Source organism: Triturus cristatus, chromosome 12, assembly GCF_964204655.1.
Source record: "Triturus cristatus chromosome 12, aTriCri1.1, whole genome shotgun sequence".
Classification (NCBI taxonomy): Eukaryota; Metazoa; Chordata; class Amphibia; order Caudata; family Salamandridae; genus Triturus; species Triturus cristatus.
Window position 1 is genome coordinate 22,875,610 of NC_140595.1, and position 14,083 is coordinate 22,889,692.

Sequence of the window (14,083 nt, forward strand, 5' to 3'; positions counted from 1 at the left end):
GTCTGCAGAACTGGTGGAATTTGGCGACTCCATGTTACTCTCGTAATGCAGAGTTCTGGCCAAATTTCGCCAGTTGCCACGTGGCAGAAGTTTTTCCCGCAAGAACGAGCACAAACATGATTTGGTGTCCCCTCGCACCCTAGCAATCGATCACAGTGATAAGCCTGCTTCTAGAGTAGATTTGGTACAGCTCGAGTAGATTTTTTTACTCGAACGGCAGCAAAATCAACTTGAATGGGCGCACACTCTTGTGCACCGCATTGTGCCATTCATGCTGATTTTTCAAGGCTGCTCGTCCTACTAGGGCTAAATTGAAGTGCAACATGCATATTTCTGCCCACTGGCAGAACACCATGGAATTTCGTTTCGTTTCTTTGTAACACCACGGGTTCCGCCCACGCTTATTTTTGGCAGTTACTAAGAGTACATTTTTCCGGTCAGTGCTTAGAGCACATTTTTCTAGAGGATTTTAACAGTATGTTTTGTTCTGTGTGCTAAGAGCTCATTTTGCTAGCTGGTGCTTAGAATACATTATGCTGGCCAATCCTGAGAGCACATTTTGCTAGCTCATATTCAGAGGACATTATGCTGGGCGAATCTGAGTGTATATTACGCTAGCTGATGCCGAGAGCACATTATGGAACTTGATGCTAAGAGCACATTTTGCTAGCTCGTGCTTAGAGCACTTTATGCTGGTTGATGCTGAGAGCACGTTTTGCTAGCTCGTGCTTAGAGTACATTTTGCTGCCCAATGCCGAGAGCACGTTTTGCTAGCTTGTATTCAGAGTACTTTATGCTGGCTGATGTTGGAGTATATTCAATGGTGGCTCCTCCGCTAAGGTGGAGGAGCATCGCCTCACTGCTTTAATAGCAGTGTAGAAGAAAAATAAAATAATAACAACATTTTATTATGAATTAAATTCTTCCGTTCCTGCTTAGGTGCGGGGAGGGGCGGGGATGGGCTGGCTTGAGCAGGAGCCAGGGGAAGGAGTGTTGCGCACACTCTAAAGTTCGCTTGACAATTTGGCCGGCCGTCTTGAGCTGGCCAAGCAGCCATGCGCACTTTGCATGTTCTCCACCGGCTGTATTGCACAGCCTAGGTGGAGCGCACGCCAAGTCTCCCGGTCCCTCACTGAGCACCCAACCATGGTGCTCGAACCAATCACAATGCTGCTGTAAGGCAGCGCCGTGATTGGCTGGGAGAGTCAGGGAGCCTGGGGGCTTCCTGCTACGGAGGAGATGTGGCAGAGGTCGGCCAGCAGGCACGTTTTCTTTCTTTTTCATTTTCTAACCCTCCCCTGTTTTCCCCCTCTACGTTCCCTACCAGCCGCCATTGAGTATATCACTCTGGCTGATGCTGAGGGCACATGATGCTGAGGGCACATGATGCTGGCCGAGGCTGAGAGCAAATTATGGAAACTGATGCTAAGGGCACATTATGATAGCTGCGGATTAGTACATATCACTTCTTGATTTTTTTTTTGCACGTTTTGCGGTTGGCCTGCCTCAAAGCATAGGGATATGCAGCTGCATTAAAGACCAGGTGGGGCGACCCCTGTAGGTGGAATTAAGTCAGTTGATGTTGTAGAAGCTACTAAGGATATTATCAGAAGTGACTCTATATATATTAATATGTTCTTCCCATTGTGACTACCTTGAAGCCGCTGCTACCCTCTGGCACCCACTGGGGCACCTGTAACCTTCCTTCCTGCCTCCCCCTGCCGTCCAGCCATACATCACTAAACTGCGTGGAGCTGCGGCCAGCTCAAGGGGGCGCCCAGTTTAGGTGACACGGAAGGTAGGCCGCTGCCTAGGGTGCAAGTTCAGTGAGGCTCCAAATTTGAGTGAAAAAATCCTATTGACAGTATTTTGAGCAGACGTTTGATGGGTGAACATTGCAATCAGTAAAATACCCCAAACTGTCTAAAATGACGTGTAAAGTGATTTCCTGTATCCCAGCCGCCGATCCATGGGACGTGTGCTCCATGGCGGTTTACTGTCGTTTGCACCATGACGGGTAGGGTCTTCTTGTACATCAGTTTCTCGTGATTGTCTCCCTCTGACCTGTCATATTGTGAATTTCTTCTCCAGTGCTCTCCCTGGCCTCCTTCAGTTCTGTGGCTTCCCTGAAAGCGAGGTTACTGGTGAAGAAATAACCCGGATGTTCCAGGCAAGTGGCCATTTTGAGTTGGGATACCTGACTTGTAAACACAGGGAGCCTGTAGCTTGCACCCTAAGCTCTGGGTCTAATGGGGGTGTTAGTGCCACTGGGGGGGCTGGGGTGGAGAGACGCGCCATGTTGGAGTCCAAAGGAGGAGTCCTTTAGGAGCCAATGTTTTGTGGCATTTGCAAACATGATAATGTGACCTTGCCTCGCCTTTTTAATTCCTTTATGGCTAATGCTTATTCTTATTTTTGGTTATTTGCCTTTGCTAGTAAAGGCGTTTTGACGGAAAAGATTTGTGCCCCCCACTTTCTAGTTTAGTTGTACATCGCCATGATACAAATATTTCTAATTTTCAAGCAATGTATTACACACGAACAGCTATATATATCTTGTTTATATCAAACACATATATTTATTGAAAGAGATAGTTTCCCCTTAGAATTGCACTTATTTATTCATCTGTATCATACTGGCACCGCACTCTGAAGTCTTTACACTTTAAAGCATAAGTTTGTGCTTTATAAAACAGGTGCAAATAATAAATAGCTAAAAAATAATAAAACAACCAAAATTTCCGCGGTACAGGACATAGGTTTGCGAACATTCAGCTTCAGTAATTTGCAGTTGAAGGACACTTTCTTCTCTGTTTTGCCTTTTGCTCCATCAGGTATTTGCTGATTTAAGAGGTAATAAACACTTCCTACAAAAAAAAGATACAAATGTCATTATCGTTGCTGTTTCATGTTGGATAGGCTCTTTCACTGTTGTCATGTTTAGGTCTTGCATAGAGACAGCTTTAGCTGACTGTTGTCAAATAGATATTGGGTACAGTGCAGTACAAAGAGTGGGCTTTGGGTCAAACCCTTGTTCATGATTGGATGACTTCCTTGTCTATCTTAGTTCCCTCCTCCTTACTCGACGGCTTTCCTCCATGCTCTTATGTTTTTTCAGCCTATGGAGTATTTTGATCTCACTGTGTTTTGATTGGATGAATTATATCCAGGACCACTGGAATTATGCAGCAGGGTTGAGTAATTTATGTGGCAAGAAAAGGAAAATATGTGGTGTAATGCAGCACAATTTGTGATAGTATTACTTGATTAATTTCTCATTTTGAAACTTGTTAACACTGTCTGGGTATTAGCTACACCTCATTAGTAGCAGCTTAACACCCAAATATAGCCATAAGCAACAGAAAGGTGACCAGTCAACCTTTGCAAAGAGCCTTCCACTGAGCAGCAACACATTTTGTTGCGGTTTTTGTAACTTTTCCACCATTTGAGCTAGAATCTTTTTGTTCAAATCTGCATATTATGCTGCAGATGATGGTTTATGTGGCAAATGCAGCAACTCTATATTAATGCGAAAAACGCTGGGGGCCGCAAAATCGCATTAGTCCACTGTCCCTGATTGCATCCCCCCTCTGTCGACTTTTCATTTATGTTTTAGCACCCTATGGGGAAACTTGTCTCTCTTCACCCTCTTCCCCACCCAACTATTCCCACTAGCATCTCCACCCTGCACTTCTCCATTCCTGTTTCCCCAAACAGTGCTCTCACACACCAACCAAAAGCACAGAGTGTTAAAAATATCAGTGAGTTTTCAAGGTGATCGGGGGAGGCAGACAGCCGCAATCTGGCTTTTGTCTACAGTGCATATATGTCAGATAATGTTCGCGGAAGGGTGCCATGCAGAAACTTTTAAAACACAAAATGGTGGATGCTCAGCCCATTTAGAGCACTCATGCTGCATTAATGGTGTCTGGCCCAAAGGGCCGCGTAGAGTGAGCACAGAGCAGGTGAAATCGCAGCAGAACTAGAGTGAGCAACAGCGAGCGATAGGGGGGTGTTTGATGGAGATGGGGGAAGCAGCACATGAGGAGGAGAGCTAGACATATGGGCTCTCTTATGGAGTGCTGACAAAAAAGGAAAAAAGTAGATCCCTGAAAGTGAGCAGTGGAAGGATACATGTCATCCAATCAAAAGGATGGTAAAGAAGCTACGCTGTGGTAGAAGGACAAACACCGGAAGATGAAGAAAAGCCCTCAATTAAGGAGCAGTAAGCTGTGTGTTGGCTCTCAGCCCACTGTAAGTTTTTGGCATCGCCAGAAGAGATCTTTCACAAGCGAACAGCTAAAGGCTGTTCTGTAGGTGAGACGTAAATGGATTTTGCTGCTAGTAAATTTCTATGGTTTGTAGGGCACACATGGAAGTAGGGAGTTCAAGATGCAGCCCTTTTTGGGTGAAAGGCAAGATTGATTTTTATATAATTGGTCCCTGTCTGTCCTTGGATGTGTAAAAAATTATAGAATGGAATGTGTCCAAAGCCAGTTACTAACAATTATAATTAATTGTTCCAACAAATTCCATGTATCACTTTTGTGTTGTCCAAGTTCTGGCTCAAGTTTGTGTTACTCAATTATGCAATGAAATTCTTTCCACTAAGTGTGAATTCTAAATCATAATCTCTCACACACATGAACAACTCAGCAAAAATATTTTTTCACCAATCATTCTTCCACTACTTTATGGTGCATATGAATAGGGGTGGGTGGAACTCTCCTAATTTCACCCTGCACAATTCCACAGAGTTACATAAAAACTTCACAAGATTACTTGGAGTTCTGCCAAAAGGCAGAAATATGCACTTCTTACTGCTTGCATTGTGATTAACCACTGGTAGCGCGTTCCACGCTGCGGTGCACAATAGCGCTTGGCCATTCGAGCTGATTTTGCAGCAGCTCATTTAAAAAATCTACTTCGGGATCAGCCCCTCTGACCATGACCACTCGCGACCACCCGTGTTAGAAAATCTCATCGGAAGTCCTCCTTGCGATGAAAATCGTGCTAGGGGATGCCAGATCTAGCTCGCCAGCTCACATTTCTGGAGCCTCGCAGGAAAAATATTCCTACACGCGGCGAATGACGGAATGTGGATGGAACTCCACTTTACAAGAGTAATGTGGAGTCTCCAAATTCCACTAATTCTGCGAGTGGAATGACATTTTTCACCCGGGCCTACATATGACTGCGAAAAATTTAAGAATACACAAAAGCTTTTAAAGGGAAAATATTATAAAAATGTTTGAGCAAAAGTGTTATTCAGTAATATTACTATACATATAAAAATAGTACAAATCCAAGGAATATGACACTTTTCAACTTTGTCATTAGTGCATAACATTTTGAAGACTTTTGTGATGCAGAAATCCATTTTTTGTATATTATTGTTGTTGTGAGAAGTTGGCCTGGCATATGCTGGTCACTAGTTATAGTGGCCACCTTGCACCAGCCCAATTCGACTCTGATGGTAGATAGGTTTAAGACAACCTTTTAAAGAACGCTATCCTAGTGGTAGCTGTGGAGAGCAGCCTTCAGGCTAAGTCTCAGAGGAATGTAAAGCAGCTTGTTTTACCTTATAATCTCTTGAATTACCAAATGAAAGGACACCACACAGGTGTATATATATCAAATATATATGTATTTATTTCTAGACACACTCTACTAATCTCTTTATGAGATTAGAAGCCAGGAACACATTCAAATATCAACGTTTCACAATAAGTTAAGCACAAATATGGCTGGGGCCCTAGGGGCGTACCAGACCATATACTAAAAAAGAGGTTTAGGAAAGTCGACTTGCAGAATGACAAGGCCTAGGGCCTGTAGAATCGCTGGGGCTTCACTAATGCAGTAAAAGCAGGTAAGTAACAGACCCACGGGAGATGCATGCAGTGTGAGAACACAGCTGCGGGTTCCCTATTGATTACAATGGAGTAAGTTGCGGTTTTATTTTTAAAGTTTTAGGGTACTTCGAGGAAGTCTACAAGCAAGCCACTTACAAGGTAAGTAATTCGAGGGCCAACACACACTAGGGCACTGGAGTGCACGAGTTACCTCACCCAGGGAAGCCGGGTGCATAGGTGTCATTTGGTGTTGGGTCGCGTCGCTGTTTTCTATGGAAGCCAAAGAAGATTTGCTGCTTGCGGCGACTGAAGAAGTGTCCGGTGGAATCCAAGGCTGGATTGAAGATGAAGAGGACCTGAAAATTGAAGGGACAGTGTTCACAGTCACTTGCCAGTGACCCGGGGCCAGGAAGATGGATGCCCACGGAAGTCGGGTGATTTCAGGTGATCAAGGGTGTTGTGACTCTTTGCTCACGAGGTCCAGGAGAGATCGATGATGACCAGCAGCTGGATTCAGAGTGTCCCACAACGTCTGCAGCTGACTGCGGTGTCGGCAACCGGATTGGAGCCAACAAGCCTTGGCAACAGCAAGTCTTGTGGAAAGTGAATTTAGTCAATGGTGCAGACCAGCAAGGTCTGAGGGACTCACCCAGCGAGGGTGAGTGAGGGCAAGCCTGGAGCAACCAGGGGAGCCCTTTGAGTTGATAAGAAAGTCTTCGGGAGACCCACAAGCCAATGGGCAAGGGATCGCAAAGACACCACTTGAGGAAATGCTTCACAGGAGCCCACGGTCACTCAGGACAGAGTAGGCCTCTGATTTTCGCTGCACAAGCTGCTAGAGGCTTGGGCCACAAGTGGTCCAGAGCACAAGTTCGTAGAACATCGTGAAGGGGTTGCACTTGACAAAAGTGCTTGGTACCCGGGTATTGCTGTGTCTCGTCACTCGTGGGGTCCACTCGCTTCAGCTCTGCTGGGGACCCACAATGGCTGTCAAAAAATCAGAAAATCCACTTCTGGGGCTGCAGGGACTTCGGACTCCGGCGGGAGCGGGAAAGTTTGCGACCGTTGATTCAAGTTTTTGGTGCCTGCCTAGCAGGGGAGTCACTCCTTGACTCCAAGGGAGATTCTTCTGTCTTCCAAAGGTAGTGGAACGTCGAAGGGCCAGGATTCTTCTTTGTAGAGCGTTGTCCAGGGTTATCTACTTTGCAATGGCAAGGTTTCCTTTCTTATACTGAAGATAGGGGAGGGACTAGCTCTAGGACCACTCCTCTGGGAGGGTCAGGGTAGGGGATGGTTACACCCACTTGCCTTTGTCCAGTTTCGTGCCAAAGCAGGGACAGGTAGCCCCTGAACAGGTTTGAGCTGGCATATGCACAGAGGAGCCTACTGCTCCCCCAGTGCAGGACTTCAAAGCATTGTAGGAGTGCACCCACCCAGCCCCAATACACTAAATCCTGTCTGGTGGTGACACCTCCCTGTGACAGGATGCCTATTGTTGGGCCTCCTCCACTGCGAGTTTCAGTCAGCAGCAGGAGGGAAGCCCAGTGACTGTGCTGATGGCATCCATTTTGTGATGCCAAGGCTCTTTCAGATTTCTACTGTGTTACCACAGTAGGTACATGTTGTCCCCTCTAGAAGGGTGGGATCATACTCCCACACCAGTTACTGGTATGGGGGTATGATTTCAAGTTGTTTGACACCAAACACGACATGTTTTGAATCAGTCATTCCAAAGTTAGCATTTACCGGGCGGTTATAATGGACTTAAGAGTATATGGTTTAGCTTTCCCAGACCCTGGTTTGAGGAGTTGGACGGGCTCATTACAAAATATTTATGGGGTGGAGGAAGGTCGCGTTTGGCTCTTTCCACATGTCGGATCCCTTCCTTTGATGGAGGCATGGCCATGACTCATCTGTACCTCTACATTGTAGCCACACGTTTGTTGGTGGTCCACGATTGGTTCAACGGGGGATGGTCCGACCCGGCCTACCGGCTGGAGCTGTGCGAACTGGGGCGTTCTAAAGTACAGGCCATGTTGTATGGGGGACCTGTACCGCTTCAGCTGCCTGAGGCGACACGCTCGGTATTCCTGGCTTGGCGGGTTTCGCTGCGCCACACCGGCTGGACCGGCAAATTGACCCAGTGCACCCCTCTCTGGCAGGGGGCTTGGCTACGGGAGGTGAGTGGCTTGCGGGGGTTCAAAGCCTGGGACCTCATAGGCATATCGCAGCTTAGGGATGTATGGGTGAGGGGCCACATGCTTTCATTCCAAGATATGCGCCATCGTTATTCCCTGCATCCCTCCCAGTTTTACAAGTATTTGCAACTACGACACGCCCTTCACGTACACATCGTAGACGATACTCTGCTCCCCGAATACAGCCCCACGGAGGCCCAGACGCTACTGGGGACTTGGGTAAGGGAGGTATCTCCCGGATATACCGTACTCTGATCAACAACACTCCCACCTCGTTGGACAGATTGAAAGACCAATGGGTAGAGTGGGCGGGGCCATTGGAGGAGGTGGATTGGCGTGATGCGCTCATGTTGCCTAAAACAATCACAACCTCCGCCAAACTTAGACTTATCCAATTATACTACGTGCACATCGCTTACCTCACTCCTGTACGCCTTCATCGTGTGGGCCTTCGCTCTGATGCGTTCTGCGCTAGGTGTGGCCGGGCCCCAGCGGATGTTTTTCACGTGGTTTGGACCTGTCCCTGGTTGGCAGCTTTCTGGAAAGCCATTGAGGGGGAACTACGGACAGGACCGGACTGGGAACCACAACCGGCCCTGGCAAAGTGCTTGGCCGGCCACCACCCCCCGGCGGGGGGCAGGGGGGGGCGGTTTGCTGCCGAGCTCTTTGCCAGGGCCGGTTTTCGGCCGATTTTGTTACAGGGCCGATTTAACGGCCCTGTAACAAAACTGGCCCGCAGGGGCCCAAAACCGTCCCCCACCCGTGCGGCGCACCGGGGGAATGCCCGGTGCCCGCTACGGCCAGTCTGGCCCTGACTACGGAGATTCTGGGGTGGGCAGTGCCTCATGACCCACGGCACTCCTTACTGGGGATAACAGACGGGCTGGATGAGTCCCGGAGCGACAAGATCCTTGTTAACACAGCAATGGTAGTTGCCAAGCGCGATATAGCGGCAGCATGGATTTGTCCCGATCCACCAGCTCTGGGTAAGTGGCGTAAAGGAGTGGACTGGTGCGTGACACAAGAGAGGGCTTTATACCTGGTGCGTTGGTGCCCCAAGAAGTACCGAAGGGTGTGGGGCAAATGGTTGGGCGCAGTGGGGGGAAACTAGCGATGTTTCTAGTTTCCTGTGGCAGTATTCCCTGCAGGGGTCCGCGCTGGGGCAGCCGGGGGGGGGGGGGGGATTATGCTGAACTGTTTGTAAGTGTTTTTAAAATCAATAAAAACTTGGTTATAAAAAAAAAGAGTATATTGTTTAACCGCATCCACAAACAGCCACAATGAATAGACTCTGCCAGCTGCAGAGAAGCCCTGCTCAGGCAGAGGCACCCCCTCACATTGTAAACCAAGCACCCTGCCCTCAGGATTGATAGGGCCTGCCTTAGGGGTGACTGATAGGTTTATATGTGTGTGTATGGTGAGATATAGGAACCTATATCTCTGTGAGGAGTGCTAACACTACCTCACCCAGGCTGCAGTAGCAGGCCTGTGGTGTCAGATTGAGTCTGCTTCCCAGGGGTGGCATAATACATGCTGCAGCCCCTGGTAGGCCTGTGAAGTGCCTATGCTCTAGGTACCTAAGGTACCATATACTAGGGGCTCATAAGGTACCACAGTATCCAATCACTAGTGTATCTAGTATGCACTCCAAGTTGTTTTAGAGAGAACAGAGAGACTGGGGCCCTGATTAGCAGGGACCCAGCCAGACTATAGCCGGAAACCAGTGTAAACATCAGAAAACAAGCATTTGCGATGCAATAGGTCTCGGATTTACGCAGGCTTGAGCTCTTGGCATTGTAAATGACAATGCCTTCTATTTTTGTTTTAAATAACAAAACATACATAAAAGGTATTGTCATTTACAATGCCACTAGCTGAAACTTGTGTAAATGCGAGACCTATTGCATTGCAAATGCTTTTTAGAGTTATGCGTGATGCATATTTTGACTGAGTCTTCGACACCACAGAGCTGCATAATGAAAGGCCCCGGCCAGGCACAAGGGACGGAGTAGACAGCAGCGCGAGTACTGATTGCAGAGCTGAAAGTCATTGAAGACGGTCATAGACTGCCCAGGCCGAGTGGCTCTAGTGGTTGCACCATATGTTCAGTAGAAGCGCCAACATACACTGAATGAGGTGCTATAGATGATACAGGACAATACATTGATAGGTCAGCACTCGTTTAATCTGGGCCTTCGCATAGTCATGCGCCCTTGAAGAAAACCGCCCCATGACACACACACGTGTGCAGCCTTTTGTTGCTGTGATGTTTTCATTCCTCTTATTACAAGCTGTTCTTGTAGTGCTTATAGCGCTAAAATCATGTTTTGCTGCAACGATAAGAGGTAGGAGGAGCCTTCTTAACTGCTCAGTTTTATAGCTTTTATTGTAGCTCTACTAAATCCCAGTGAGTTTCAGGGCGCTTTTAAAAAATGCGAGCTTGGAACACCAGAGAATAATTGCGTACAAAGATGGCATAAGGAGAGAGTAGTGAACATACTGTGTATTTGCATCAGTATGTAGGTACTGCACATGACACATACAACATTAGTAAATGTTTATTAGCGAGACTGCAAACCACATCGGTGTGTGAAAATACTGGCCTGTGTATCTAGTAAGTGTTCATCCGTATTTGAACAAAACTCTCTCTCTCGCTCTCCGAATTGCGCAGACCATCTGGGCAGTTTGTCTTCCGGTGACAGGGGTGAGTTCTGACCTTTCTTAGCACAGGCCAAGAACTCTTATCGTTCGGAACATGGCCTGTAAATGCCCATCTGTTTCACATCGAGCTTTGTACAGTGCTCAGCCTTTTACTCAGCTGTCCCGTTTTTGCAGATAGGGGACCCAGGATCACACTGGGCTAGCGGGTAATGAATTGTTGTACATCAGATCTCCGATGCCACACTCAGCACCTGGGACACTCATAATACTGATACAATCTGATGCTGTCCCGTGCCGGCTTCTCTTTGCTATTATTCTGTCCCCTGGGGACGCGCGTCGCCGGTGATTCAGGCGGGGTGTGCATTCAAGATCACCGGAGGATTGTGGAAATAGCGGACTTCAAGCCCCTGGAGGTAGAGGGGCAGTGTAGTGACCTGTGGCCCCTCCCTCCTCCCTGCACCGGACCTACAAAGGAGCTTGCGCATCCCGCTTCGCGGGACGCGCGTCGCTGGTGATTCAGGCGGGGTGTGCATTCAAGATCACCGGAGGATTGTGGAAATAGCGGACTTCAAGCCCCAGGAGGTAGAGGGGCAGTGTAGTGACCTGTGGCCCCTCCCTCCTCCCTGCACCGGACCTACAAAGGAGCTCGCGCATCCCGCTTCGCGGGACGCGCGTCGCTGGTGATTCAGGCGGGGTGTGCATTCAAGATCACCAGAGGATTGTGGAAATAGCGGACTTCAAGCCCCAGGAGGTAGAGGGACAGTGTAGTGACCTGTGGCCCCTCCCTCCTCCCTGCACCGGACCTACAAAGGAGCTCGCGCATCCCGCTTCGCGGGACGCGCGTCGCTGGTGATTCAGGCGGGGTGTGCATTCAAGATCACCGGAGGATTGTGGAAATAGCGGACTTCAAGCCCCAGGAGGTAGAGGGGCAGTGTAGTGACCTGTGGCCCCTCCCTCCTCCCTGCACCGGACCTACAAAGGAGCTCGCGCATCCCGCTTTGCGGGAGGCGCGCGGGCGGGCGCCGGGTGAAACCCGGGCAAAGGGCGGGCCGTCTGTGGCCGTCCGGGGCCAGAGGAGGCCAGGCCGGGCCCACCCTCTTTCCAGCCCACCATCAAGACGCAACTATGGGTAAGCGGAAATTACATATCACTCAGGCTCAGGGGGGGGCCAAAGCTAAAGTCCCTAGGAAATCGGGAAGCATCATTTCATATTTAACCTCTGCTGTGGGGGTGTTAACATCGGAAATTGCTCAGGCCGAGAGAGAATTGGGCCTCAATGTCAACGAAGCTCATGACCCTGGCCTCATACAGCCATCGGAGGCCACTCCAGTTCCATTAGAACCTGTCGTTATTATTGGCCCCCCACCTTTGACTCAAGATCATCAAAATGATGCTGGAACCATATCGGCCCCTGACCCCCCGATAATCTCGCCTAAACCCATCATCTGTCAGCCCCCTGCTACTAACAGACAACTCAAACCCCAATTAAAAGGCACAAGGATAATGGGCAAAAGAAATAAAAATAAGCGGGACATTATACCCAGCCGCAATGCATCGGACCCTACCCAAGTGAACATTGATTCCCTCCACTCTTCTGTCCGGGACTTGGTGGAAAATATTTTTACTAGTAGACTTGAGGTGTCCCTTACTAGCATTGCTAAGGACATAGTTGATACGCTGAATATGTGTGTGGCCAGTTTATTAGAGAAATGTGCTCGAATTGACTCTACACTTATAGCTATTAACAAGGCATCTGAATTATTACAAAAGAGCACTTCCCCCAGCTCGACCCATTTAACATCATCTGGCCCCACTAGTGGGTCATCGGGTATATCCCCCAGGTTACAGAGTGGTGACCCGTCGTCAAACCCAAGTCCCACTATTACAGCTCCAGTGTCTAGAGCTCAAGAGGGGCATTCAAATAGGGATACTAGCTCATTGCCCCAACTAACATCCCAGGCTAATGTTGCTAGTGAGTACATTTCAAGCAATACCCCAGTTCACCCTTATATTAATCTTCCCCCTGAGGCTGTCCCATTGGTGGTCATCTTGGTAAATGTGCCTCCACTTTTGCAAGGGAAAAGTGAAACACCCGAGGAACTACTGGCAGATACCAGAAATTGTTGCGACCAGAACTGCTCGGGTGATGCCAATATATCGCCCTATATTTTGACAGCCAGGCGGGTTGGATGGATAGGTGAAACCAAGAAAAAATTTAAGGGAGACTGTGTGGTGGTAAATTTTAATAATCCTTATGTAGCCCCCCGTTTGTTATGGGATGCCTCTGATTGGGTTAGGGATTCCAACATTAGGGCTGTCCCTTTAAGCCTTTTCTATCCACTGCCTCTGTAAAGGTTATCTGCTGTTCCGCAGGAGCGTCAGGGACCTGAAGCGTATTCCTCAGCCTTCCCCAGTGGTCTCCCGACTCTATCAGACTCTAGAGACTCAGGAGACTCACCAGGGAAAACAGGGAAACAAAACAAGGAGAGGAGGGTTGCACTTCAAAGGGTCACCCGCATCTGGTTCTGGTGATAAGGAATCTACGCCTGGCATACACCCTGTAAAACAAATACTGTGTCAACAATGTCACATACAAACTACCCCCCTCTTGTAATACAACTCCGCCTTTGCCCTCACCTACCCATGTGTTGTGTTTTCTACTCGTGTAACGAGAAGGCGTCAATACTTCACTGTAAGGCCTATACGAAGAAGAGTACACTGTTAGAATGGAACAATAAACTCTCTTCAACCTTCTCCCCTATCTCTGCAGTCTGCTTACCCCCTTGTGATGGTGTGGAGGAACTACCAACTCCCTGGCCTCTAATCGGTCTGATGCACACTGTGGAAGGTAGTGTCTACAGAAATACATAACACAACATGTCAGAGAAAACCTAAACACTTATTGAGCTCTTGATCAAAGGAAGATGTAGCGCAGTGCGCCTTTACCGTGTTTCTGACGTGTAGATCAGCAACGCACAGTGATTCACGCAAACCCCAGGAAGTGACAGGAAACAAATGGAGAAGAAAAGGTCTGGAAACACCTCACTAGATGGGATACTCTATGGAACACCATGAGGGTATGTGACAGATGGAAGGAGCTGAGCCAGACTAAGAAGTGCGTAGCGTAGGTAGGGAATAACAAAGGAAATTTAAGGAGAGGTTGGAATAGGGAAAATGCCTGCTAGGACGAGCGGAGATAGGCTCCCTGGCCAAATGTGGAAGGTTCAGGGGACCGCCCTTAGTACAAGCGCAAACAGTGCATTACACTGCCGCCGCTCCGCTATTGAATCTGGCAAACATAAAGGGGCATTGTGGCATGGACGAGACCGGGTTACCGGAGTAACTCTCTGGCGTCCCAAGGGAAGAAGGGCA

At 48.4% G+C, this 14,083-nt stretch overlaps 1 protein-coding gene across 2 annotated transcripts in view; it reads right to left on the minus strand.

The window, feature by feature from the left end:
* Window positions 1–2,562: 2,562 nt before the first annotated feature.
* Window positions 2,563–14,083, minus strand: part of CCDC194 (coiled-coil domain containing 194) — a 50,827-nt gene continuing 39,306 nt past the window's right edge. For both annotated transcript variants that reach the window (XM_085639958.1, XM_085639956.1), the window contains one exon: window positions 2,563–2,867. In XM_085639958.1, the coding sequence (XP_085496084.1) occupies window positions 2,831–2,867 (37 nt within the window). In that variant the 3' untranslated portion in view covers window positions 2,563–2,830. The remainder of the gene's footprint in view (window positions 2,868–14,083) is intronic.